Source organism: Eutrema salsugineum, unplaced genomic scaffold (genome assembly GCF_000478725.1).
Source record: "Eutrema salsugineum unplaced genomic scaffold, Eutsalg1_0 scaffold_1, whole genome shotgun sequence".
NCBI lineage: Eukaryota > Viridiplantae > Streptophyta > Magnoliopsida > Brassicales > Brassicaceae > Eutrema > Eutrema salsugineum.
Genome location: NW_006256909.1, coordinates 4,280,367 through 4,308,300, shown reverse-complemented (window position 1 = coordinate 4,308,300; position 27,934 = coordinate 4,280,367). Strand labels below are relative to the sequence as shown.

General features: G+C 33.2%; 8 protein-coding genes across 9 annotated transcripts; 5 read left to right on the top strand and 3 right to left on the bottom strand.

Annotated features, from left to right (window-relative positions):
* The first annotated feature begins 153 nt into the window (after nt 1-153).
* LOC18030913 (defensin-like protein 171) lies at nt 154-2,267 on the top strand. Of its 2 annotated transcripts, none has more exons than XR_002896921.1 (2): nt 154-303; nt 1,957-2,082. XR_002896921.1 is itself a non-coding variant. In XM_006412705.2 (2 exons), the coding sequence occupies exons 1-2, from the start codon at nt 1,689-1,691 to the stop codon at nt 2,130-2,132; spliced, it is 237 nt and encodes a 78-aa protein (XP_006412768.1). In that variant the 3' UTR covers nt 2,133-2,267. The 2 variants fall into 2 exon arrangements, 1 of the variants encoding a protein (XP_006412768.1); XM_006412705.2 differs by lacking the exon at nt 154-303 and adding an exon at nt 1,689-1,749 and having other exon boundaries at nt 1,957-2,267.
* Nucleotides 2,268-3,652: 1,385 nt separating this feature from the next.
* LOC18030912 (defensin-like protein 182) lies at nt 3,653-4,213 on the top strand. Its single transcript, XM_006412704.2, has 2 exons — nt 3,653-3,769; nt 3,888-4,213. The coding sequence occupies exons 1-2, from the start codon at nt 3,712-3,714 to the stop codon at nt 4,211-4,213; spliced, it is 384 nt and encodes a 127-aa protein (XP_006412767.1). The 5' UTR covers nt 3,653-3,711.
* Nucleotides 4,214-5,218: 1,005 nt separating this feature from the next.
* Nucleotides 5,219-5,886, top strand: LOC18030911 (defensin-like protein 171). The gene is made up of 2 exons (XM_006412703.2): nt 5,219-5,343; nt 5,624-5,886. Exons 1-2 carry the CDS (start codon nt 5,283-5,285, stop codon nt 5,800-5,802), a joined length of 240 nt encoding a protein of 79 aa, XP_006412766.1. The 5' UTR covers nt 5,219-5,282; the 3' UTR covers nt 5,803-5,886.
* A 1,141-nt stretch (nt 5,887-7,027) lies between these two features.
* On the top strand, nt 7,028-7,838 carry LOC112082377 (putative defensin-like protein 180). The gene is made up of 2 exons (XM_024150049.1): nt 7,028-7,158; nt 7,467-7,838. Exons 1-2 carry the CDS (start codon nt 7,101-7,103, stop codon nt 7,781-7,783), a joined length of 375 nt encoding a protein of 124 aa, XP_024005817.1. The 5' UTR covers nt 7,028-7,100; the 3' UTR covers nt 7,784-7,838.
* A 1,276-nt stretch (nt 7,839-9,114) lies between these two features.
* Nucleotides 9,115-9,527, top strand: LOC18030910 (defensin-like protein 171). Its single transcript, XM_006412702.1, has 2 exons — nt 9,115-9,175; nt 9,352-9,527. Exons 1-2 carry the CDS (start codon nt 9,115-9,117, stop codon nt 9,525-9,527), a joined length of 237 nt encoding a protein of 78 aa, XP_006412765.1.
* Nucleotides 9,528-10,599: 1,072 nt separating this feature from the next.
* Nucleotides 10,600-11,672, bottom strand: LOC18030909 (defensin-like protein 183). The gene is made up of 2 exons (XM_006412701.2): nt 11,580-11,672; nt 10,600-10,937 (listed from the first exon to the last, which is right to left on the bottom strand). Exons 1-2 carry the CDS (start codon nt 11,635-11,637, stop codon nt 10,612-10,614), a joined length of 384 nt encoding a protein of 127 aa, XP_006412764.1. The 5' UTR covers nt 11,638-11,672; the 3' UTR covers nt 10,600-10,611.
* Nucleotides 11,673-12,862: 1,190 nt separating this feature from the next.
* On the bottom strand, nt 12,863-13,983 carry LOC18030908 (defensin-like protein 183). Its single transcript, XM_006412700.2, has 2 exons — nt 13,895-13,983; nt 12,863-13,161 (listed from the first exon to the last, which is right to left on the bottom strand). The coding sequence occupies exons 1-2, from the start codon at nt 13,950-13,952 to the stop codon at nt 12,863-12,865; spliced, it is 357 nt and encodes a 118-aa protein (XP_006412763.1). The 5' UTR covers nt 13,953-13,983.
* Nucleotides 13,984-18,632: 4,649 nt separating this feature from the next.
* Nucleotides 18,633-21,811, bottom strand: LOC18030906 (auxin response factor 16). Its single transcript, XM_006412698.2, has 4 exons — nt 21,683-21,811; nt 19,844-20,970; nt 18,887-19,749; nt 18,633-18,779 (listed from the first exon to the last, which is right to left on the bottom strand). Exons 2-4 carry the CDS (start codon nt 20,927-20,929, stop codon nt 18,710-18,712), a joined length of 2,019 nt encoding a protein of 672 aa, XP_006412761.1. The 5' UTR covers nt 20,930-20,970; nt 21,683-21,811; the 3' UTR covers nt 18,633-18,709.
* Nucleotides 21,812-27,934: the final 6,123 nt, after the last annotated feature.

Genomic DNA, 27,934 nt, shown 5'->3' with positions numbered 1-27,934 from the left:
TTTTCAAGATGTATTAACACGTGTTGTAGTCTAATGAACTATAATTAGTCTAGTAAACATTTTATGATGCGTTACGTTGGAAAGTCTGATAGGAGTATAATATAAAACAGTAGGGTAAATAGTTGTCATCTCGAAATTTGGTCACCTTTACTCTATAAATCCCTTTTAGTAGTCTTCCCTTTTTCAGATTTACCAACAAAAATAGTGTTAATTCTAAGAGGACAAAGAAAAACAAAACTATGGCCAAGGCAGCTTCTTCACTTATTTTCCCCATCATCATCATCTTTGTGATGTTAGCCTTAGGTATGCATTCTATCTTAAGATTATCCATATAAATCTTTTTCAAATGATCAATATATAGTTTTAATTTCAAAAAAATATAGTTTTAAATTTCCTTTTGGGGATCAGTCTGTTGGTCCTTAATATGGTCTTCCTGAGTTAAACTCAAAAATCTGACACCATGTTCCAAAAACTCGGTTAGGATTTGGGAAATTTTTTTAACTGATCGGATCCTTGAGTGATTGTTCCAATTATATATGACAAAGTCATTGTTGACCGGCTTTGATCCATGGGCATAACTGGATCCTTGAGTAATGGGCCACTAATGGCTCTAAATATTGAGTTGTTGTTGATCGGGCGTTATTATAGAACATGATTGGTTCAAAAATAAAAATTTATGATTTATGAATTAGTGATTAGGATCGGATAAGTAAAGTCCATGTTCACATGATACAAGTTTGATGATCCATGGTCCCATATCATGATTTGAGAACCATCGAGTATGGTCAGGCTTTGATAACAAAATTTAGGATCATAGGGTTCGAACCTGATTCCAAAGACAACGTCAAACTGTCCATTTTGTTGCAAAATATTTAATACTGCAAATTTTTGTTTAAAAATATATTTTAAAACGAAATTGATTCTCTTATATTTTTCTAAAATTTTCTCTCTCACTTGTATATTGCCTAATCTAGCAATTTAGAATTAAATATTAATCGTCCATAGCATTTTAGCCCCATTAATATAGTTCAGAATCGAATTAAAGCCCTAAAAAACCTTAATTTAGCCCCATTAAATAATTTTACAATGAAATCAAATAATAAGATAGTTGACAAAATAATAAGTCCAACACCGAAATTTATTTATTCAACTCTTAGAATACACCAAAACTAGTTGACAAAGTTAAAAACATACCAAAGCTACTATTGGATTGAACATCACATAAGTGAATTTACATATTTATAACTTATAAGTCTGACTCATAAATTTGCAGTCAAATAATTTTTTTTTGTAATGGTAAATTAATGTATTTCCGATAATTAGTCACTCCGTAATTATATAAATCTCCTTTTAGTTGTCTCTCAATCTTCAGATCTATCAACTAAAATCATACTCCCTCCGTTTTTTATTAGTTGTCGTTTTAGAGAATTTTGTTTGTTTTAAATTAGTTGTCATTTTCAGTTTTCAATGCAACATTTATTAGTTTTTTATTTTTTATAATTATTTTTATTATGCAATTTGTTTTATTATTGGTTGAATTGTATTTAAATAGATAATTAATGATGTTTTTATATTGAAAAGCTAATACAATTAATATTTTTTTAATTTGTGTGTATAACCTTAAAACGACAACTAAATAAATCCGGAGGGAATAGTATATAATTTTAAGAGAGCAAAGAAAAAACATCATGGCCAAGATAACTTCTTCACTTGTTCTCCCCATCATCTTTCTTGTGATATTAGCCTTAGGTACACATTTACATATGTTTTTTTTTTGTCGTCAGATATACATTTACATTAACGGTTACTTATAGCAGTTTTCAAAAGTTTTATAGATTACTTACTTTCATTTCGCTTTTATTCATGGGTATATATGTCTCATAAATATTGATATCTCGCAAGTACTAATAAGTTTTTGTTTTCTAAATCTAACAAAAAAGGTTTTCTTTGATATAGCTGAGCAGAATATGGGCTGCATGGCAATTCTTGGCTCGTGCGCTATCTTTACAGATTGCAGTGGGTCATGCAAGGTTCAATTTGGACCAAATACACGTGGTTACTGTGACCGTTCCGGAGGTGCTGGAACATGTCTTTGCGTTTACATTTGTCCAACCAATGAAACTCATATGTGATTTTGCACTACTTTAAAATCTCATATATATATATATATATATGGTCGTCTATATATATGTACAAGAAACAAAAATTCGAAATAATGTCAAAACCGTAGATGTTACAATATTCCGTAATATTTTTAAACATTTCCGACCGAGCCTTTGATATGAATAAAAGTAAAGAGCAGAATCCTAGTGTTAATTTTCAGTATTCGTTAAGTTCTGGTGATAATATCATCGGATTTTTTTTCTCTTTTCCTTATGGTTACAAGTTCCAACAATCCAACTATAATACTGGCACCGGCGAAATTAGACTTACTGCCCTAGTTTCCGAGCCTTGAATAATGGCTGACCAATTGAACTAGAAATATTTTTTTAAATGGGGCTTATGAAACTCCTATATCTATTGTGGCCTAAGGAAAATGCTATTTTTTTCCCTATAAAGATAGGCACCGCTGGGTATTTATAATCCGTTGGTACCATTCGTCTCTGTCAGTGTTTAAAATTGTCCCTTGTTGCTAGAGCCGGTTATTATCTTGGATTTATAAACCGGATTGGTTTTTGGGTTTTTCATTCAGAATTGATGCGTATAAGTTTATAACTGAAGATAAAACATTATAATTGACTTAAAATTGGTTTAGCGATGACTATCTTTCTGCAGACTCTAGCAAGGGGAAAAAAACGAAAATTTATTGATGAATAAATGATTTGCATTAGGTCTGGGCATTCGGATATTCGGTTCGGTTTCGGTTCGGAACCAATCGGTTCTGGATATTTCGGGTAGAGGAAGTTAGGATCCATCGGATATTTTTATAAATTTCGGTTCGGGTTCGGTATCTTTATTTCGGTTCGGTTCCGGTTCGGATAATCGGATCCGAATCTTTTACCTCAAATTTTTAATTCGACTCACACTTTTTTAATAACAAAAATTCAAAAATATATATATATCAAAACTTAAAAATATACCCAAAAGTCCCAAAAATAAAGAAAATATATCTGTAAAGCCAGAAATATATATCAAATATCAAAAATATCAAAAAAAAAAATATTTAGAAGGATATATAATTATACTTTGGATAATTCGGGTACCCAATCGGTTCTCGGTTCGGTACTAGTTCGGTTCTGGTTCTTCGGGTATAAGAGTTTAAGATCTATCGGATATTTTTAAAAATTTCGGTTCGGATTCGGTACCTTCATTTCGGTTCGGTTCCGGTTTGGATATTCGGATCCGGGTTTTTTGCCCAGACCTAATTTGCATTGACCAAAAAAAAAAAGAGAGAGGATAAACGTATCGCAAGGTGCTCCGTCTGGTCTTTCTCTAATTTTTCATTTGCGACTACTCCATTGACCCAAAAACAAAAAAAAAAAACTCTATTTTTAGAATAAAATATAAAGTAGCAATAATGATGATTTTCAAATAGAATTTAAAGGCAATAATCAAATCTCTTTTGACCGATATCTAAAATTTTGGAAAAAATTATACTCTTTGAATTGGAGTCCTCATCTTTAAATAGATGAACAAATGCCCCCGTACAATAGAAGCAAAAAAACCTCAGAGAAAATATAAGTTTTGAAGAAAACTAGAACACGTGAAAATATGGAGAGGATAACTTCACTTGCATTCCTTGTTAGCTTACTGATCGTGTTTGCCTCTGGTATTATTATATCTTTCAATTGTTATTGTTTTTTTTGTCAACGTTTATTTTTATCTATTAGATAAATTTTTCTTACATTTATTTGATGTTGAGTTTAATGATGTATATTATGTTACAGTTGTGAATCAGACCAGAGCAAACACATGCAGCGAAGGTCTAGGCACATGCGAAAACTGCGACCAGAGATGCAAGGCCAAACACGGGCCATCGAGCCAAAGCTCCTGTGATCGCTCTGTTGGGGTGCCTCTGTGCACGTGTTACTACCAATGTGGACCACCCAGCCCGACTCCACCTAAGATTTGCGATGGTGGCGCTGGTATATGTAGTCAAAGCTGTCCTGATAAATGTTGTGATACAAACTGTGCACAAAAGTATAAGGGTGGACGTGGATTTTGTAGCTCCATCGGTAATTATCGTTTGTGCCAATGCACGTACCCTTGCTAAAGCTGGTTGATAAATTTGTAAACGGGCAATTTTTTTGGTTTAATAATGATTAACTTCAATAAAGCGTACGTTGATAAAATATTATCAATTATACTCTTATTCTTGGTTTGTAGATGACGTAGTTTCTATGAACTAAATTGAATATCTTAGCTAAATTTACTATTACATATAGTTTACTATACGTTTCAAAAAAAAAAAATCACCCAAACTTGTTACAAAATGTTTCGAGATATTGCCAAATAAAAAAATAAACAAAAACATAATTTTTTATTACGTCAAAAACATATTTTATTTAGAAAACAAAAACAACGTACAAAAAAAAACAAGTGCCAAGTTTTTCGGTAAGTACACATTTGAAGTTTCCTCTAAAATTTAAATCTTGTGAAGTAATGAATAATACTCTACACTCACTCTAACATCAACATAGAATTTGGCCGGAGAACATATGAGCAATTTTTGTTTTTTTCCGGCTCATATGAGCGATTAACTACCAATCAATGATTAAAACTAAAACTTCGAAACCTCTGTACTAATTACATTGAAGGATTCCCCACAGAACTACAGAAGTTACTCGCATTTTGAGGACATACTTAGTACTATCCTAGTTTGCAATCTGAGTGAGAAACATATATCCAAATAAAGAAGAAAATAAGATATTTCCATAATAGTACCCGGCATATTTTCTAGTCAACAGTCAACATATTTTTCTTTATGTGTATTTATTATACTTTTTTATATTGGTGAAGGATTTTGAAAAAAAAGAGTCCAATATATTGGATAGTAAAAATAAAAGCTTATCATATATTTAAATAAAGTATCAAAACCATTGTATTCAACGTGACATAATTGAACTTCCATATTTATATGATTTCGTCATCGTAAAATTTGTAATTACAGTCAAATATACAATTTGTTTATCAAGCATATAATGGTAAGTAATTGTAATTCTTGGTTACCTCATTGTACTATAAATATTTTCTCAGTGTCTCCCAGTTTTGTAGGTCTATCAATATTCAGTATATTAGTAACTAATTTAAAGAGAAAGAAAAAAAAAAGAGTAAAAACAAATATGGCTAAGGCAACTTCTTTACTTGTTCTCCCCATTATCTTCCTCGTGTTGTTTGCTCTAGGTATTCATTAATCGTAAGATTGATAAAATATATTCAACTTTTTGAATATTTACTTTAGTTACAGCTCAACTCGTTGACATATGTCAAAAATGTTGTAGGCTTGTAATTCATTGTGATGTTTGTCTTAGGTATACATTTTACGTTTGTGGTATACGCATAGCAATAATATACAATCTTCACATAAATCTATTGTAATTATTAGTTTTTGGCTAATTCATTTGCAGTGTATTGATATCTCTTTAGTACTAATAATTTTTTTTATGTTTTGTTTGATATATAGTTGAGCAAAATATGGGAGCGGGATGTATGGATGTTCTTGGCTCGTGTGGTGATTTTGATTGCACAAAAGCGTGCAAATCTAAACATGGACCAATTGCAAGGGCTTTCTGTGACCGCGACTATGCAGCTGGAAGATGTATTTGCACCTATCCTTGTCCGGGTGATAAGACTCATATGTGATTTTGGCATGTACTTTGAAATCTCAAATTCTTCAAAATGTATAAGCAAAAAACCTAATTTGAATGTCAAAAATCATAGGTTCTACAGTCTTTCATAATATTTTAAAGAGATATTTCGATCGAACCTTTGATTTCAATTTAATTTGTAGAACACAGCGTTAGTTATAGTTTGATGTTGGCCGTAAAGGTTACACAACTAAAATAGTTTTCTTCGTATCAATCCGAATTTTGTCTCACGAAATGAGACCAAATCAACTAAATTCTAGAACTGAAGTATCTTTAGAGTTACGTTTCACAAGATGGAACTTCGCTTATTTCCAACAGTGTGAAACCACCCTTTAGTCATAAATCATAAGTGTTTATAAATTAAACATGTTTAATTTTATAATTTTGTGAGATATTTTTTTTTTTGTTTGTCAATCAAACACTTCAATATAACAAACATCACACGATTAGGTATTCATACTGAAGGTAAGGAGTTTAAAAAGTTAACACCAACGAAATTAATTCTAGAAAAACGGGCTAAACACTATGGCATTAATGGTCTAAGTAGCTCTCTTACTCTAACAGCCAATTGTTAGGGTGATTCGGAATTTCCCATCAATCTGAAGCAAATCCTCTTACGCCATTGTTTCATTCTCAGAACTTTACAACAGTGGCAGATGTCACCTCTTTGCCTTTGTTCGACAGGAATTTTCACCCAAGGAAGAGAGGGAAGTTGTGATTCATATAAGTATACAGAATGGAACCACTATTCTCATTCTTCTTTTATGGAAGTATGGAACGTAATCTTGTGGTTTGTCGTGTATTTCATATTTGTTTTAGAAATAAACTAACACGTAAATCTATATATTATTCCCTATAGAGGCCGTAGAAATGATCTGACGACGTTAACTGTATCGTCTGTTCTTCAACCATTTATGTATGTTTTTTCTCCCAAACAGAGAGCTATTCTTTTGGTAATCTTGGACTATCTCTGAGGCTAAGAAAAGTTAGAAAGATCATAGATTTTCTTTTTTTAAAGACCATAGATTTTGTACATACCTTTTGTCAATAAATCTTTAATTACATTTGAAAAAGAATAGTAACATATTTATGTACGGGAAATTAATGCCCTCATTTTTAGTTTTTTTTTTTGACATCTCATTTTTAAAAGTGAAAAGCAAATCTCCCATATACAATCTTTTAATTTGGAGCTCTTGAGTTTGCTATTAAATAGATGAACTAAATGTCCCAATAACATATAAGCAATTTATCTTATAGAAAGGAATTTAGAAGAAAACGTGAAAACGTGAAAAAATGCAGAGGATAACTTCACTCTTATTCCTTGTTAGCTTATTTATCATGTTTACCTCAGGTATTATATCTCAATTATTATGTTTCTTTTAATCACTCGATAAATTAAACTTAAAATTACAATGTTCTAAACTTATAATTCTGTGATGACGATAAAAAAAGTTTTGCTAATGCCGAGAGAGTCACTTCTCCAAAATACAAGAATTTGGTAGGACAGTAATATGATTTTTTTTTTAAATGATTATTTTTTTACAATGAGGACACAAAGACTTAACATGTCTAAATCATTAACAAATGTACAAATCTAACAAATAAAACTAGGATAATATTTTAATGTTAAAAAAATGAATGATGGATATAATGCTGCAGTTGTGAATCAGAGTAGAACAGATACATGCAGCGAGACTCTAGGTCCCTGTGAAAACTGTGACCAGAAATGCCTGGCCAAATACGGGCCATCGGTCCAAACCCATTGTATCGGTCCTGGTGGTGGATTATGCACGTGCGTCTTCCATTGTAGACCATCTATACCGCTCAAGGTGTGCCCTGGTGCGATGGGTCTGTGCACTGATACTTGTTCTAGTAAATGTTGTAATTGGAATTGCTCAAAAAAGTATTATGCTGGACGTGGATCTTGTCTCCTGCTTGGTGATTTTAATGTGTGCCAATGCGAGTACACTTGCTAGAGTCGGCTGATGAAATTGTAAACCAAATGGTCTGCTTTTATTATTGTAACTATAATAATGCAATGATATAAATTATTGTTATTTATTATTCGTGGTTTGTGGATGATGGAGTTTCTATGAATCATATAGCTAAATTTTGGTAAGATATGATATAGGTTATGGAACAGAAAGCCAAATTGATATCATAAGACGTGATCCTTTGATTAAAATCGACTTAATCTTGTCAAAGAAGTGATCATAAGACGAGCACAAACTCTCAATTTTCATTCGTTGCTTTATTTAGCCAATTTGACAAATTAAAAAAAAAATTAAAAAACATATCTAATGAAAAATTATTAAAAATAAACAGATAAAACATATAATTGTTTTGTTCAAACAAAAAAAAGAACATATAATTTCGTTTCCTTTCTTTAATTTAATTATTGCACAAGATTCTTGAGTTTCTTAATAAAAATATTTTACTAATTTGTGATATTTATGTATAGTAATAATTCTCACGCTTCCATTTTTGTTCTTTCCTTTTCTTTTTAAAAAAAAAACTTTGTTATCATGTAATTTAGAAATATATTTTGACTGTTCAAGTCATTCTTGACCGGCCATTATCCATGGGATCATTGGGTATTTTGAGTAATGGCTTTGAGTAATATCTAATGGAAAATTATTAAAAATAAACAGATAAAACATATAATTGTTCTGTTCAAACAAAAAAAAAGAACATATAATTTCGTTTCCTTTCTTTAATTTAATTATTGCAAGATTCTTGAGTTTCTTAATAAAAATATTTTACTAATTTGTGATATTTATGTATAGTAATAATTCTCACGCTTCCATTTTTGTTCTTTCCTTTTCTTTTTTTTTTTTAAAAAACTTTGTTATCATGTAATTTAGAAGTATATTTTGACTGTTCAAGTCATTCTTGACCGGCCATTATCCATGGGATCATTGGGTCTTTGAGTAATTGCTCCGAACATGATTCAGTCATTGATTCTACATATCGTGATATCTCCAAATAAGACAACTCTTGTTTCAAAATTCGAGATTGACCATGAGTCGTCTATGATTGAGGATTTGGGATCAGATAAGTAAGTTCGATCGTCAATGAACATGTCAACGTGACATAAGTAAATTTCCATATTTATAAGTCATAGTCATAAAATTGCAGTCAAATAATTTTTGTTCAAACATATATGTAATGGTAATTATATTTATTAAAGTTAGGCATCTCGTACTTTTATAAAACTTCTTTTAGTTGTCTCCCAAATTTTCAGATATATCAACTAAAATCACTCTATTAGTAGTTAAGTTTAAGAGGGCAAAGAAACAAAATAATTATGGCGAAGGCACCTTCCTCGCTCGTTTTCCCCATCATCTTCCTTGTGATGTTTGCTTTGGGTATACATTGTACCTTTAAGATCATAGCAATTTTTAAAAAATCTTCTATAAATTATTTAATTAAACTTATATATCATAAATGCTCTAGTTCCAGGTATTGATTTCTAGTAAGTACTAATATTTTTTTCGTAGTCTATATATATATATAAGAAAAAAAACACTTTTGTTTGATGTAGTTGAGCAGAATATGGGATGCATGGATGTTATTGGAACGTGCCGTTACATTCCCGATTGCGGTGGGGCATGCAGAGTTAGATTTGGAATAAATGCACGTGGTTTCTGTGACCGCGACGGTGCTGATGGAAGATGTATTTGCGCTTACCCTTGTCCGAGTGATAAGACTCATTCATGATTTCTTCACAACTTTGAAATCTCGAATCTTTTAATAAGTTTATGTAGAAATCGAAATTCAAAATTAAATAATAAAAAAAGTTGTAGATGCTACGATGATCTTTCGATCCTAATGTTCTTGAGAAAATAATTCCGATAAAAAATTTTGTATTAATAAAATATATTATTAGAGCAAAATGCTAGTTATAGTTGGATGTTGGTCGTAGAGTTTAAAACTGAAATAATTTCCTTCGCATTAAAACAGGGATATGGTCTCATCAAATGACACCAAAACAACTATAAAGATTAAGCCTAAAACTAAGTTACTTATAATTACGTTTTTGGCAAGATAGAACTTCGCTCATTTCTAATTGTATGAAGTGGTCTTCTCTCTTTCATACCTTTCCGAGAGAAGACCAATTGGATGATATGACTATTCTAGCTTATCTTCCGTCAAAATATCTTCAATTTTTGCTTCAATGGCTCATACGCTTATCCAACCAGGCATGCTAATGAGATTCCCTTCTCGAATTGGTGAAGTGATCAATCTTTCTAATTTCCCTAGTTTTCAGATTGGTAAACCAAAACTAACACCATACCAAATCTAATCTTATACCAAACCAAACCAAAATAAGATTAGACTTAGTTTTATATGCGTTTTAATTAAAATAAGCCCATTAATTAGGCATAGTTCTTATTAGGTTTTCAGATCGCACACTACCCTATAAAATATCTGTTCAGGCTTGACGTATTAACGATGACTATGAGATAGGCTGTCATTTGTTCCATGTACATATCAAAGTCTCGGCTTCTTCATTTTTGTACGAGAATGTATAATGTGATGGAACAAAATATATCACGTTAGTTTTTGCTTCCTTTTTTTTGTGTGGAGAAGGGATGATGATTCTTTTGCATGAAACACCGCATTTGGCGGCTAGAATTTATGTTCGCTTGATTCTTCAGCATCATACATCTTTATGAACAATAGGCATGCGAAGGTGTAGTTTATGAATAATCTTACTCATTACCAACATCCAATATGAAATTATGAAAAAGAAAACTGATTCGATTCTTTTATTTATTCAAAAATTCATTATAAAAAAAAATTAGCAAGGATATTGGCATTGGCACAAAAGAGTATGGCCAAGGCTGTTGTCACAAAATCCAGATCCACCAGGATACTTTCGTGCACAGCTTAGATTGCAACAAGGATTCCCACATTTAGTATCGCAAAGGCCAGTTCCGCCAGAGCATTGTCTGCGTGGTGGAGCTGGTGGTGGCGGTCCGCAATCGTAGTTGCAAGTGCATATTTGATAAATATTATTGCAATCGCCTTGAGCTGTTGGCCCGTGTTTGGCCTTGCATCTCTCATCACATTGGTTACAATTACCTAGACCTTCATGGCATATATCTGCCTTCACCTTATTTTCAACTGTAACAGAGTTTATGTATCGTTAATTTAATTTCTTTTAGTATCAGGAAAATGAATCATTCGATTAAAAGATTTGAATCTGTGACAATAATTAGCAGTAAACAAAGCATATTCCACCAGAATTATTTGTATTAGAAGTCGTGAAAGACCTTTTTATAAGACAAATAAAATACTTCTTAGGTAGGAAATTTGATGTAGAATTACATGATTGGATCAAAGTCTATACAGCGTTTTCTAACATTCTATTTTGTTCATAGCGAGCATAAATACAGTTACAAACATAACTAATAATAATAAAAAATGGGGTACTTAATAACTTAATGATTATGTGGAATAAACATAAGAAATATAGAATAAATAATACAAACAGAGCAATTGGTTTAGTCAGATTATATATAGTGTAATAAAATGGTAGAAGAATTTAGCTAAGTTTAACTCAGTTTTTCTGGTAAGATCATAACAATACAGTATTATAAAACATTTTGGACTATTTATTTATTTTAGGATGCGGTGCATTTTGTTCTTTCATCATTTTATCGAGGAATAGTTAGTGCGTAAATGCATATTCTCAATGATTAAATGCAGTGAAAGTTCCATATATTCACAGCCTGATATAAGTGAAAAAGATAAAAGAAATAATACCGGAAGCAAGTATGATAGAGAAGATGATGAAAATCACAAGTGAGAGTGCCTTCTTCATTTCTTTTTTTAGTATTTTTTTTTCTTTGGCGATTGGTTTGGCCAATTATTAGAAAATTTAGTTGGTCTATTTATAATGTAATGCACCCTTATTATGTTGCCAAACATTGAAGTATTCAATAAACACTCACTTAATTTAGTCAAAGTTTATTTGAGAATTTAATTTTACTCCTTTAGAACAGTAAATTATTATTTTTTTAGGAAGGATAGTTACGTTATAGTGTATGTTGACGACATCCATTAACATGTTACTTTTTTTTTTTGGTCACGTCATTAACATGTTACTAAAAGGTTAAAACAGAATTCAAACTTTTAAATGAGACATAAATGATTAAATGGATTTCCAAATATCTAAAAGTAAGGCTCTAAAATTTCCGAAAAGCTCTTCCTCGTCCGCGACATATCTTAGTAAGATGGCGTAATCCTCAAATGCTTTTCCGACATTGAAGCCGTCATATCTGACGGTTACGTTTGTATCCCGCCGTGGAATGTCGCCCTTCACCGCCGGTTCCTCCCCCTTGCTGTCTCACCGACTTCTCCTTTGATGCATCATCTCCTCCTCCTCTGCTCATCAAACCTTCTAACATTACCACTCGTCTTTCCAGTCTCTTGATGCGTCAAACCTCTCTTGGCGAATGCTCAAGGATTTTTCCATCGTTGTCTTCAATGTCGAGAGAAATCTCACCTGGTTTGACGAATTGATCCCGTACCATGATTTTAGTGAATATATGCCGTGTTAGCGGAATATGTAATATTTGTTTCGATCTTTTATCCATTTTGATATGATATCCAAAAGTTTTGGATAGTGTTAAGTTTACAGACTAAAACGAATTTTAAAATTTGTTGTGCGTTAGGAACAACTAAAAAAAAGCTAATGATAATTACACATTGTTTTTTCTTTATTAAAATGTTATGTTTACTAAAAGTTTAATTAGAAGGTATTTTGACATCTAAGTTCTATTTGTCGTTTTAATTTTTGTTCGATGTCAATATGTATATAGGGTTCCGCTAACACCGCATATATCCACTAAAATCTATATTTGCTTAATTTGTCATTTTTCACATGATATTTATAAACCATGAACATGCAGAATAGTAGCTTTCGAATAATAAGAATCACTTACTTATTAGTTATGACCACCATCTAAGTTACAATATGAAAAAGAAGACTGATTCGATTTTATTGATTCGTCTCAATTATCCCAAAATAAAAATAAAAACAAAAATTAGCAAGGATATTGGCATTTGCACAATTTAGTATTGCCAATGCTCTCACAAAATCCAGATCCACCGAGATACTTTTGGGCACAGTTTTGATTGCATGCATCTGTGCAAATGAACAGGCCATAGCATTGTTCGGACTGCTGAGGGTTTGGTGGTCCGCACGTGTAATTACATGTGCAGAGTTGGTTTACATTATCGCAGCTGCCTTGACCTGCTGGCCCGTGCTTAGCCTTACATCTCACATCACATTGTGGACAAGCACCTAGAGCATCCTGGCATATGTTTGCCTTCACCTTATTAACTGTGTAAAAGATTTTTCTTAGTGCAGGAAAAATAAAACATTGATAGAATCATTTGAACCTATGGCAATTAGTAGAAAAGAAAGTGTATTTAAAGAGCAGGATACTATTTTAAAAAAAAAAATCGTTGATTTGTGAAGTAGTGATTTAGAAGATTATGTGGAAACAGTGCATTTGTATTGAATTAACAAAAAAATTAATATAAACAGAGCAATATGACGCATTCAAAGTATTAATAGAATAATAAAATGGTAGTAAAACTTTGGCTAAATGTAACTTAATTTTTCAAAAGTATACTCTTTCGTTTTCAGTTTACAATAATTTCTATGTAGAAAAGCGACATTGAAAAATTACACAAATGATATACTTTTCATATTTTTTACACTTAAAACTCCAGATAATATCTAATCAAAACAATTCAGCCAAAGATAATATATATAGTAGAATTCAAACGGTTATAAAAGTCATTAACGTTTATTTGAATAACAAATATATAGAAAATAACATAATCTAATATTGAAAAATAATCTGTAAACATTATATGAAATGGAACCAAAATAGCATTTTCGACTGAATTTTATGGACGATTTAGTTATATTAAGATCCACTGCATCAATTTACCGGGGAAAAGTTAGAAATTCTCAACTATATATATATGTATTATTATTATTTTTGAAAAAGGAATTCCAAGTTCACAGCCCAATTATTTGAACGAAAAGATATAAATAATATTACCGGAAGCAAGCATGATAAAGAAGGTGATGAACACCACAAGCGAAAATGCATTCTTCATATTTTCTAGTTTTTTTTCTTTAATAATTGGTTGAGACAATTATCTGTTAACCATTGAAACATTTAGTTGGTCTATATATAATGCAGTCCCCCAATAACATATTAATATGTATTGATATGTTGCCAAAACAAAGGGTTATTTCTGCTGAATGATATCTGTTGACATCATCATATTAATTCCTTAATGTTAAATAACAAATTAATAAGAGAAAAAAATCCATCTTTATCTAGATTCTTGATTTGTTTGGATTTTATTTTGTACATTCATGTTCTTTTTATCTACTTTCCATTTTGCTTTCCGATGTGTGTGTGTATATGTCAATCCAACATGTCATATTTCAATGAGATAAGTTTAACGAATCTCTGATCATATCATATATTATGTTCAGTAGATTTATTTCTAAACGTGCCCACGCCATATAACTATAAAATTCACATTCTTGTATAATTTTATGTATTTAAAAATCATTCTATTACTATCTCCAAAAAAATACAAAAGTAAAAAGATGGCAAAGTCAACTTCTTCAATTGTTATCCCTATCATCTTCCTTGTTATGTTCTTCGGTAATACATACATCTTTTGGTTTATCCTACAAAACAGCAGAAACAATTCACGTTTTCTAAGATGATTTCAGTTTCTTATATTTGCATATATATGCCAAACATTGTATATATGCAAATGAGATAGATTTAATATCTTGCAAATTGCTATATAATGTAAGTATTAATGTTTTTATCTAAGTATGAAAAATTTTTTTTTGGTGTATATAGTTGAGCAAAATATGGGGTGCCTTACATCCATTGGGATGTGCACTATGGACGTCAAAGATTGCGATGCATCTTGCAAATCAAAATTTGGACAAAAGGCCACAGGCTTATGCACCCTAAAGAAAGAACTTGGACAGTGTCTTTGCTCTCACCATTGTTCAGCTGATAGAGCTCATACGTCTTTTGTGGTAAAAGGCTAAATTTCTCCAAATGTATAAATTAAGGTCAACATCCTCAAAATATCTATTGTTATGTGCTTCGTTGCCTGTAATATAGTGTCAAAATATTAGTAGTTTAACTATCAATAAAATTTGATATTACAATGAGTGAGAATTAAGTGTCTTAAATATATTTATATTAAAACCAGTGTTTGTCACAAAAGTGAAACCAAATGAAGACTAAGTTCCATGGAGTTCATCTGCTACGATATTAATATCTCACCCGAACTTTTTCTTTCTAAAACTAAGATTTTCAATTAAAAGTATAGGAAAAAATATACAACCAAGAAAGGACCCTTTTTCGACGTAGCCCATTTAGCAAACCACATCATAAAACTTAGTTAACCAAACTGTAGTCAATAATGATTAGACGGAAGAGGAAGAATCAATCGGCAAAAGCTCACCAAGAGTCAGAGGATTAAGGGGTCACGAGGATGGAGTAGAGAGCCAAACAACTTTAAGCTTATGATGAGTACTCAAATTTAAGTGTCTTACTAGGTAAAATACAATGTTTATTAAATATTTGGGTAGCCACATAATTTTAACGTTATGATGTTTAGTAACACATATTTTTGTAATTCTTATGGTTGGTCATTATAGAATGATGACTGATAACTCAATATCTTTGTAATTTTTATATTACTTCACTAGATTAATTCTTTTTATAATATATGTGATGACTGATAAATAAAGAGTTGATTTGAATTCAATAACAGGATTTAAACCAAAATCTACTAAAACAAGTAAAGGGATCCGGCTAGTAATAGTATTTATAACAGGTTTTTATTGGGCTTTCAATTGAAAGGCCATTGTTTCCTCTGGTGAGTCCACGAATGGTTGAGTTACTTGAGTATATCTGTGGTCTGTGGAATAAAAAAGTTGTGGTCGGATTTGGAAATTATCAAGTCTCTCTTAATGCTTGATCTTCGTACTTAAGTTGTAAAACTGTAGGGCAGGCCGGCAGGGGTTCGCATATGTGGATCTAGTAATAAAAACACCATATTTGAACAAACTCACAAAGTAGTATTTTTCGAAGAGGAAGTAGATCATGTTTTTAGTTAGAACCAGGTGATGGAGTGTATGAATGATTAAATTTTCGTTCAAAGTTCGAAAAGTCTAATTTACATACTTTTTATAAAAAAGTTGTTAACATGTATTACAATAACCTAGCGATGGCTAATATTTTTTTACCGAATTTTGGATTCTAGCTACCAGAAAATATGCTCCTCCACCAACCCTATTTCCCACAGATCATGTTTTACTATATATTATGTTTTACCACAACCTACAATTTTTAAAAATATGATAGAACTAATAAAAGAGTGATAAGACCAAAACCATGAAACACAACTATAATATATATATATATATAGACTCTAGTTCAGCTGAAGAATGCAAAATTTGCATTTTCTATTTGTAGTTTTCGATATTTTTAATATCACCACTCCATACTTCTTAAAAAGTTATCTCGATCGAAAAATAACAGAATGCAAAAAAGACACTTGTTCCGATTGTTTTGATCTAATCACTCGCCGATTCCAATTTTGAGGTAATGTTTTACTTTTCTAATGTTGCGTAAGTCAAGCACTATGAAATTTATTCGGTGGTTGTAAATCTCGAGTTAGTATTATATTTGTGTTAGAAGAAAAACAAAAACAAAAAAGAGAACTTGGTTGAGGAAAAAAATCATCAAAAATCGTAAATCTGGACACGTGGACAACGAACGTGAAGGAGAAGACAATGACAGATTTAATATTTTGTGAATGAAGAGGACACATGCATTGATGTTTCTTCACGTAAAGAAAGGCCTTCGAGTTGGCATTTCCTTGCCTCCCGAATCTTTGTCTACCTCGTGCCTCTTTTTAATTCTCTTGTCCTCTTATTTTTTTTCCTCCCTTTTTAAATATATTATTAAAATTATTTGTATATTTATATAAAACTGGTATTCAAAGTGCCACAACGTTCGCTACTCTGTCTCTTCTCCTCTTTGACTTTTGTCACACTTGTCTCTCTCTTCTTAACTCAACTATGGTTAGCAAAGTTTTCTTGCAAAACCCTAAGCCAGCCTAAGTATCTGCTTCTCCATATTATTTTTTCCTATGATTCACACATTTTTTTGGTCAAAAGATTAACACATATATTATGATCATCAGTTAATTAATTTGACTTGTTTGATTATTATATAATTATTCCTAATCAAGACTCCCCATGTATCTCTCGTTTTGCTGTTTAATTGCTCTTATAATCTTGTTGGGATTGTGAATTGTGAATATTTGTGGTTCAAGAGTCAACTTCGGACGTAGGGTTGTCACAATCACTTTTGAATAATGTAAACCCCTATATTTTGATTTTATTCAGATATGCAATTCATGTTCTTATATCTTTTTATTTATATACAATGTTCATATCTCTTAATTAAGCCACAAGAATCGAGTTTTGGTTCCGTTTTTATATTAACTCTAATCACGTCAACTAACTTGATTTCAAATATCAATTAACACTACTCGTAAGCATTTTCATGTTTCATGGTTAGTTAACAGTAATACAAGTTTCAGCGAATTCGATCTATAAGATCGCTCGTACTGTACTAACGCCAGTTAAGAGTTTGGACTTTGGAATACATAAGGTTGCAAAAGAACAATAATTTAAATTAAAAGGAAAATAGGACATTAATTAATTTTGGCGCAAAAGAAGTGGGTATAGCTTTATCATATACGAAACAAAAAAAGTGTTAGAACTTTTTACATTAAACAAGCAAAGAAAAAGTGAGTTTAGAAATACTTTGACTTTGACAACCGAGATGCGAATATAGAGGACTATTGAAATACATTTAATTACAAGAGGTCGAAGATGATAAGGAATTTTCGTTCCATATGCATTGGAATCTGAAAATAAATAATTAAGTTTCAGCTATAAATGAAAATAGGGAGATCCAACTTAACTTTGTTGTTGAGGACTATGTGTTTTGTCAAACATAGGATCCGACCGTTGTTTGTTGTGCATGTGCCTAGAGACATGACCCTCGCATCACCCTAACTAATTTGTCTTCCAGATTTATCACTTTTCATACCTTTCTAGTTTCTACAATGAACCCAAGAAGATATAGTGAAAAACTCAAATCTCACTATTTGACATATTTGATTGTAACCAAAAATCAATTGATGGAAGGCCGATTGATTTATGCGTATCATCACTAAGATGCGATTTGCCGTTTGTGTGTATAAAAACGAATTGTAGACAACAAAAAAAAGTTACACAATGCAAAGATTGATTTCAATCACTATAGGTTTTAACTTTCATCAAACAATAATCATTAAATTTAGATTATCATCTTGAGTGACTTTACAAACATATCCTAATTTGCCAGTTTAAATATTGTCCTTAAAATCCTTCTAGATATGCTACAAGGTTTTTTATTTATCATTATATTTTTTTTGGAATGAACATTTATCATTATATTTTTTTAAACATAGCTAGGTTATGCATAAGTAGAAGATAATTCTGACAAAAAAACTTACACATATCTGAAATATAAAACCTATATATGAATTTATATCTGTATTAACCATATTAGATTAAAGCCTTAATCTTAAAGGAGATGTTTTTAAGAGAAGATGAATCTATTTATTTGCAATAGATTGCGATTGTATTTTGACAATTACAGAATCCAAAATAGTGGAACCAAATTAAAAAAAAAAAAAAAAAAAAAAAAAAAAAGAGCTTCAAGCTTTAAGCTTTGACTTCCAAGCTCCAACAAAAACATTCAGACCACTTATATTACAACGCTCTCGCTTCCTTGCTCAGTCAGAATCGTCAATCTCCTAGCTGTCTTCAAGAACTCACTGCAAGAGATCAGTGAAAAAAATACAAACATTAATCAAATCAGATGCTTTATTCAATCACCATATATTAGGAGAAAAAAAAAGGAAAATCAGCATCTTGTTTTTACCTGAAAGGTTCGTTTCCTGCGTATTTGATGGCTCCTGACGCATCCCTATAGAGAACAGAGCTCAACATCTCAGAATTTTGAATACCAAACATGTCAGATAGTTTCCGATTCAATTCTTCGTAAGAGCCAAGAACCGACAGGTCCAAGGTTCGACCCACGTCGTCTGACTCCATAAACACTTTACAATGCCCTGTTTCCAAACCACCTGCATCATGAACTTTATTAGAGCAAGGAGATCCTTCGTCTGAAGAAGACAGTTCCCTTCCCGCAACACAGTTCTGGTTCGACCCGCCTGATGAAATCTGCGTCTTCTCTACGTTTGCAGTATCCGTCGACCCTGATATCTGCTCCTCGGGTAGTATGAGCTTTCCAAACAAAACGATGTGTGACTTTTTAGCCTCGGTATCATTGCACGGTGCTGTTCCCATGGTCAAAAAGCAGAACCCTTTCTCGTTTCTGCTATCTATGTTTCGTAACCCAAGAGGAGGAGAAAGAGGGAGAGATGATGTAGCAGGAGGAGGAGGATGAGAAGGAGGAGGTCCATTCAAGTAGTAATGGTGGAGATCGGAAGATGATAACCCGTAGTATTGATGAGCATTATGCCTGGCTCCCTGTAAACCCACGGGAACATTGTCCAGAACAGAGCTTAACGGGCTTGATCTAATGAGTGGATTGCTTGGGAATGAAGGTACTGGGATCGAGTTTATTAGGTTATTATAATCCGTATGCTGAGGAAGACGCATCTTTTTCCTCGGCGGTGAAAAGGAAGTGAGAGGAATCGGATGTACGTTTGATACCAATTCAACCAACCACGGGTTAACCCGCTTCACGTTCTGGAGCAAATCCGGTTCATCCCACGCCACCTGAAAACACATAAAAATGCAACCTTTAAGTAGAGATTACAAAGCAGAGAACAAAAAGGAAGGAACTTTTAATTAGGGTTTGTTTTGTTTTTACCTGTAGAAGACGCCAAGGAGAGTTAGGCCAACGGATAGGATCAGAGACATTAACAGCTGAAACAGTACCCATAAACCAGCTAATCCGAGAAGAATCTTCAGTCTCAAAAGCCATTTTAAACCTCATACCAGAGCACCAAGGAATCCTCATCGCAGCTCGAACATCTAACGCCTTGACACAAAACTCCGACGTGCTTGCCCTCGGATAATACACAACCTCAAACGGTCTTCCGGTAATAGCCAGAGTGGCTGCTTCTATTACAGATTCAGAAGTCACTTTCCCTTTTCTATCCGCAAGCGAGCAGTTACTTCTCCTCAAGCTATTGCTTTCATCTTCTCTCAAAAGAGAAGAGTATCCACAACTTCCTCCAATAGGGTTCCAACCAGCTGAATATTCAGGTCCATTACCGATCCCTCCTCTCTTAGCCCTTCTAATCCCTACACAAAGATCTCCATTCTCAGCTCTCATGAAAACAATCGAATCTCCCGCCACAAGTTTCTTCTGGTTCACGAAATTACTCCACCCTGTCGTGAGAAGATGGCGACGTGGTGTTCCTCTGTATATATGTCTAAACTTCCACACATCTCCATGAACATCCTTTGCAAGAATGGTCTGAACAGGTGGCTCTGCGTTGTAATCTAATCTCGGGAAGATAGTCTCTGCGCAGTATCGTGGAACAGAGAACCCTCCACCGTTGTTAGCGTCGGATTGAGTCAGAGTCTTGGCGAAAGAAGGAGTTTTCTCGCTGTTACTATCGAACCCGTTGCTATCTTCGCCGTCTACGTACTCGTGATCAACGAACTCGTCGTCTTTTAGAGGAATCAGCCTCAGTTTGGCGAAAACCTCGTCGGATTCAGCATCTGCCATGTACTTGATGGCTAAAACTCGACATAAAACCATCGGAGGAATAGGGAGGTTTCCGAAATCGACACAGTCGTAAGCGTTTTCTGCGTGTCCTTGAGGGAAGTAGAACACTTTGGAGTTCATAGGAGGCATACGAACCATACCACCAGCACATGCATGCCATAGTTGAGGATCTAAGCCTTTCTCTGATCCACCTTTCATTGGATTCATCACATTTATCATATTTTCTCTACAAATGAATTTGAAACCGTAGGACCTTCTTGCTGCAAATGAAAATGGCGAAGAAGAAGAAGAAGAATAAAATGCATCAGGTTTGTTTGAACAGAGTAGACAGCATATAACACATCAATAAAAGTTGAAATGGCTATTTTTTGAAGTACTTTTAACAAGTTAAAAATCTTTAAGTCCTTTGTGTTAGTCAACTCTACCTAACAAACGAGATTTTCCCGGAAAAAAAAAATTGAAATTTTCCAGAAAATCCGACAAAAGGGGTCATTTCAGATAGAAGATTTCAACAATCAAATCTAGGGAAAAACTTTAAAATACAAGTGAATATACAAATGATTCAGTGAAAGACTGAATATGATCACCAAGAAAACTTCAGGAACTTTGAGGAGACGAAGTAGTTTTTCTTTTATGTTTATATAAAAGGCAAAACAAACAACTCAATAAGATATTAGAAGCACTTAAATTTAGAAACTTTAGCTAGATTTTCAAAAGAACAAGCTCAGGGATTGTGTTGTGAAGAAGAAAGATAAAGCAAAAAAGTTACAGATCGGTCACCTTGAGGCGATTGAGAACTAAAACAGTAAACTCAGAAAGTTGGAGAGTAATAGACAAAGCGAGATCAAATAAAGCTAACTAAATCAAATTCACATCGAATCGAATCGATTGAAACAATCAAGAATGAAATTCACACAACGATTCGATCAGACAGAGAAGATTACGACGGAACTAAAGATTTTTTGTTCAAACCTTTGAACAGTGGCAGATCTGAGAAAAATTCTTGAAGATTCTGTCCAAAAACCTTCTCTTGGTTTTCCTGAGAATCTGAAGATTCTGCAGCTAATTTTCTGGTTTCAGAATCGGATAAGAAGTTCACTTTTGTTGCTCAAAGGGAAATGAAAAGGGGTTCGTGTGTTATATGAAGGAAAGAGGTTTGGCTTTCTGGAAAAATTAAAATTAAAATATTATCTCTTTTTTCTCAACTTTCATTAACTCATTCACATGTCTTTTTATTATTATTTTTTGAGTCCTTGGTTAGTGATTTTAATCCAGATTATCTTTTAAAATGGTAATATTTTGAATAATAAATTTAAGCCCAAAAAAAGGTAACAATTTGGTAAGTCAAACCCTTGATTCCGGGCATAAAAATCGACAATACGGAGTGTGAAAAAATGAAAAAATATTATAATAATAACCTTTTTAGTATAAATATTTTTAACGAAAATATCGACATACGAGTTAAGAGTTGAATCGCGCACGTGACGGATCCGCACGTGTCGTCGGTGCTTCCGACATATCTCCTAGAAATCTGATTAGAAGCATCTAATTAATTAACAATTCAAATCAAAACTAATTTGTTTTTTAAACTCAGCCATTAACTGTTCTTTGAATAAACTAATTTTTACACTTTGATAATCCCAATATCATTAAAGGTTTTTATCTTATTGTTTACGAAACACGAAAGTTTGTTGATGATATTCATGTAAGCAATTTGCTGTTGCTGACCATGTTTATTAAGACTACTCTGCTCAAACCGATAAAAAAATAAAGACCTACTCTGGTTTTTATGTAATTGTTTACAAGATTGTCTAAAATCTAAAATGAGTATTTGTATTCATTATCGCTGTATATACGGTATGTGTAACATCCCGATTTCCGGGTAGTCGGAAAGGCTTATAAAAATTGATTTGGCTACCTATGTCAACAAAGTGCACTTATTTTTTCTGGTCAAGTGTGTTGAGAGAACTCCAAAGTTAAGTGTGCTGATACTGGAGTAGTTTCAGAATGGGTAACCTACCGGGAAATACTCTGCGGTACCGTGCGAGTGAGGACAAAGCACAGGGAAAGATCATGTGGTGATTGCAAGGACAGTAGACAATTCTTACGAGCTTTCCGGACTAACGACTCCCGACCGTTGGACAGTGGTAGGCCAACGGGCCTAGAGAGGGCATTGGGCCAACGGGCCTAGAGAGAGGACGTTAGGCCCACGTGCCTAAAGAGGGCATTGGGCTCACTGGGAAGGGCGGTTGGGGGGAGTTAGGATTGATATCGCCGGTCCGCGCCTGGTTCCTAAAGGGAGGGCGGGACGGGATGTCACAAGTGGTATCAGAACCGACACCCAACCTCGTGTGTGGAGTCGTCATGTGGCCTCACACCGTAACAGGATGAACGATCCTGGTACAAGCACTGTGGGGGTAAAGGGAGAATTCGGGAACGAATTCTTTGGAAGTCGGGGAGAATTGTAACATCCCGATTTCCGGATAGTCGAAAAAGCTTATAAGAATTGATTTGGCTACCTATATGTCAACAAAGTGTACTTATCTTTTCCGGTCAAATGTGCTGAGAGAACTCCAAAGTTAAGCGTGCTGATGCTGGAGTAGTCTCAAGATGGGTGACCTACCGGGAAGTACTATGCGGTACCGTGCGAGTGAGGACAAAGCACGGGGAAAGATCATGTGGTGATTGCAGGGACAGTAGACAAGTCTTACGAGTCTTCCGGACTAACAACTCCCGACCGTCGGACAGTGATGGGCCAACGGGCCTAGAGAGGGCGTTGGGCCAACGGGCCTAGAGAGAGGATGTTGGGTCCACGTGCCTAGAGAGGGCGTGGGGCGGTTGGGGGAGAGTTAGGATTGATATCGCCGGTCCGCGCCTGGTTCCTAAAGGGAGGGCGGGACGGGATGTCACAGTATGTATATTGTATGATCATAATTCATAAACAATACTGCTTTTATGCTATATTTAAGTATATTTATATGAAAACCATAAATCAGCCATATGTATAACATCTATGCCATACTCTATTATCTATAATACTCCCTCTGTTTCATTATAGTTGATTTTCTAGATTTTTTTCCTTGTTTCATAATATTTGATTTCCTACATCTAATTAATGTATGTTTTTTCTTTAAATTGAATGAATAATATTAATGCATGTTGCTTTACTCCATTAATGCATAATTAAAAAAGAAAAAATAATAATAAAAATAATAAAGTTGTAAAAGTAACTTAATTAACAAAAATAAATATTAGATAATTAAGTATTTATAGCTTTCTTAATCTGTGTGTAAATATTCAGAAAATCAACTATAATGAAACAGAGGGAGTGTTTTTAACGACGGGATATAAAATATCATAATTTATCTTTTTAAAATGATAACAGATATAAATATTAAAAAATAGTTGTTATTTGTATGTCACTGTATTTAGAGAGTATTGTTGTTCTATAATTTGAGAGTTTGATATATTTTCCTAGTATGATTATTTGAGATAGATTGTTCAAAAAGAGATTATTTGAGATAATTCAATATTTTTTTTACGTATATGATACTTCATAAATATCTGGTATTCATTTATATATAGGAGGATTTCGCTTCTGATGCCACAGTTTACTTTTTATAAGCTTGGAATCAATTCATAGTAACCCATCCGGACATTTGAATCATTCATTTGTCATACACAATATTGAAATCTGGATCCGTTGATATCAAAAGAGTCTTTCTCTAATCAATTTAATTAACCATATTTATTCGAGTTGCAAAGAACAAACATTTACAACATTTATCCTATAATGGAGTACATGACTAGAACTATACCCCATATATCCAAGTAAGAGATATATCAATACTGCGATCATAGCAAGGCTCAATTAATTTCCGCATGTGTCTTTGTATTTTCTTGTCGTAAGAGATAGCTTTCTCATTAATACGAAGAGTTTTAATCTAGGCCATACATAAACAAAAACTCCATATCCAATTCTCTACACAATTATAAACCAATTACTTCAACATTTATTGCATATGTAAAATACAATTACCAGTTGATCCAATTTTTATCAAAAAAATGTAAATAAATAAATAAATTTACCCAAATTACGTATTTTTTCTCAGCTAAGTATATTCGAAAACACAGAAACATATCTTACCTCTTTCTTTCTTAACTACTTTTAACAGTGATTTTCCTTTTGAACTGTTCTAGTAACGTCTTTTTTCTCAGCCTTTTAATTTTCTGCAATGTTAATGAATCGAATTGATCATATATGACACTAATATTTCTATGTGAGAACGTAGATGGCTGTGTAACCTTTTAGTTTTACTAGTTGTTGTCCAAACTTCAGATAATAAGAAATTAATAATGAAAACATACACATTTGACCAGAGGACATAGCACGTGCGACTAACCATGGTTGAGTTTGAAGTGTGTCTGTGTATATATATTGTAGGTCAACACCATGACTCTCCTTGTCAATAGTTATTACGTGTGTCTCCATTTATGTTAATCAAGTAATATTTGCATGTCACAAGGGCAAATTCGTCAGTTGAAAATAAACCAGTGGATCTGATCTGATTGTCCTCTTGTTCGTTCAGATTTGGTTACTACATTTGCATGTAATAGTATTACTCCTCATGTTTGACCATACGTTTATTTGATGTGCCAGCAAGCCAATTGACAATTGTTATTTTTTTTAAATATAATTTATCATTTTGTTCATAAAATATTTAGATTAATCCTTAGGACTTGTATAACGTCAAATAAAACCAATACTCAGAAACCCGCAGATTAAGACCAATAATTTAAGCCGGCTTTGCTATTTGCTATAATTTATTCTCAACAATAACATTGTGTTTGCAAATTGATCGCGTTTGGGTAAAAGTAGGGGACTAATGCAAGTTTGGCAAAATATTTTAGCGACATGAATAATGTAGGATTCACAATTTAACCCATTAGACTGACCCTTGAGAAGCATAAGCCCAATCTACAAAAGGTCTACATAGCAACACTCGCCAACCAATTCGTCAAGTTGAGGCTACCTACTAACATATAATCACGAGTGTTTTTTTTTTTTTTTTTGGTCGAACATGTTAAATTCATACCATTTTCAAGATTTTACAGAGTTGTGAGGGATCACTTATTACAAGAAGAGAAAAAGAAAAAAAAAAGATTACAACCGCTAGCTTACGGAACCAAGATGTTGGAAATATAACTCAAGAAGGGAGGGAGACGACACAGAATTCGGCGGGAAGGAGAGGAGACGATCCCGAAGCATTCTATCCACCGAAGCACGAACAACAGAGACAGGGGAGCTTGAGTCTTTGAAAATGCGAGAGTTGCGCTCTCTCCAAATGGCGTAGATAACGACTTGTAGCAGAAGCTTAAACACAGACTTCAGGCCCACTGAAGAGAAGTGATTCCTGGAGGAGATGAAAGCAACGACAGCGCGAAGCGAGAGAGGAACAGGAGCGCAGACTCTGTTTACAAAACGAGTCCATAGGTCCGAAGAGAAAGAGCAGGCGAAGAACAGATGGTCATGCGATTCAGGCCCTGCTCTACATAAGACACATTGGTCGGAAACAGTCATTCCCCAATTCAAGAGTCTATCTTTGGTGGGGAGCCGAGATAACATAGACAGCCAGGTAATAAAGGTACAGCGGGGAATAGCTTCCTTAAACCACACCGTCTTATGCCAAGGAACAGTGGGAGCGGTCACCCGCAAAGCATTCCAAGTAGCCTTAGAAGAGAAATCCTGCGCAAAAGTACCTGAAGCACTTCGCCATAGATAGCGATCACTACCGCGAACAGATCTGGGAGGAGAGATAGATGTTAGAATGACCTGCAATTCGTGGGCCTGATCGGATCTGGCTGCAGGCAAATGCCATTCTCCATAATAAAAAGTTGTATAAGTCCATAGTTATTCTTGCAAGTGAACTAGTATGTGCTACCATTATTTATAGAGAGTCGAACCACAGAGAAAATAATATCAGAATCAAATTGAGTTTTGCTTAACCGATCAGTTCAAAATCAAGTAAGGAGACGGTCCTTTACCTATAGTTCGAGACCTTTCAAAACCCGCCCGTACGGACTTCTGATTCTCTAGACAATAGCTATGTAACCTCCTAATATCTATGTGTTGTATATAAGAGTCTTATATAAAATCTCTAGAAGCGTTATCGAAAGAGTTGTAACAAAATTGAGAATTTTAGAGAAAGTAGACACTTCAAGATATTCAAGGTTCTTACAAATTTTAAGATCATTAATAATTGATATTGGCTATTGAACAAGCTAATAATATAACAAACTAATTAAGGTTTTCCACGAAAAATTGAAAATTTTAAACATTAGAGATTAGACTACTTCCGCTTCAAGTTGTCTCAAAGATATGGGTCCTCAATGAGAAGCCTTAGACTTAGTCTGTTATCCATACATATACATATCACTCAAGTTTGCTATAATATTATCTTATTAATTGCTAAGTTTAGATATTTCCTCATATAATTCTAGGTGACCATGCTATCCCTAATAATTTCTTTTTTGAACATTTTCGTTATCCCTAATAATTAACATTAAGCTTAACCAAATGAGTTCACAATCAATGATCAACGCAGCCCTAACAATAAGAACTAGGTATTTTTTTCACCAGATATATAAAAAGTGTTCAAGAATTTTTTTATCTTGATCAGTAACCTCAATAACCAAAAACTAACAAATATTAATGGAGCAATATATACATTTTCTGAACATGTAATTCGTCCATTCAATTTTTACTTAAAGTTAGAAAATATAAATTATGAGAAAAAATTCCCACAATTCTGGAGTTTATTTGAAAAGATAGATGATAAAGAGAGATGAAAGCTAAAACAACAACGAGGGTAAATGTAAAGCGACCTTTAAGGAGGAGACATATAAAGACATAAATTGGGATCAGACACAAACAGTCGTTATAGATATTGACTCTCTCTTGTCCTTTTCCTTCTCTCCTTTTGTCTTCACAAAATATAAATATTTTTGGTTTTAAAAGGACTTATCCATTTTTGTAAATTAAAAAAATAAAAACAAACAGTAGGAAGATATTTAAGTCCAAATATATAATGGAAAATCAGAAGATTTTTTTTTTTCTTTTTGTTGCAAATTTACAAAAACGAAATTTTCAATAATTATTGTGAAAATATGAATTCTGTCATTAGAAGGCTTTCTTAGTTCGACTCGTACCAGGCCAATTGGGCT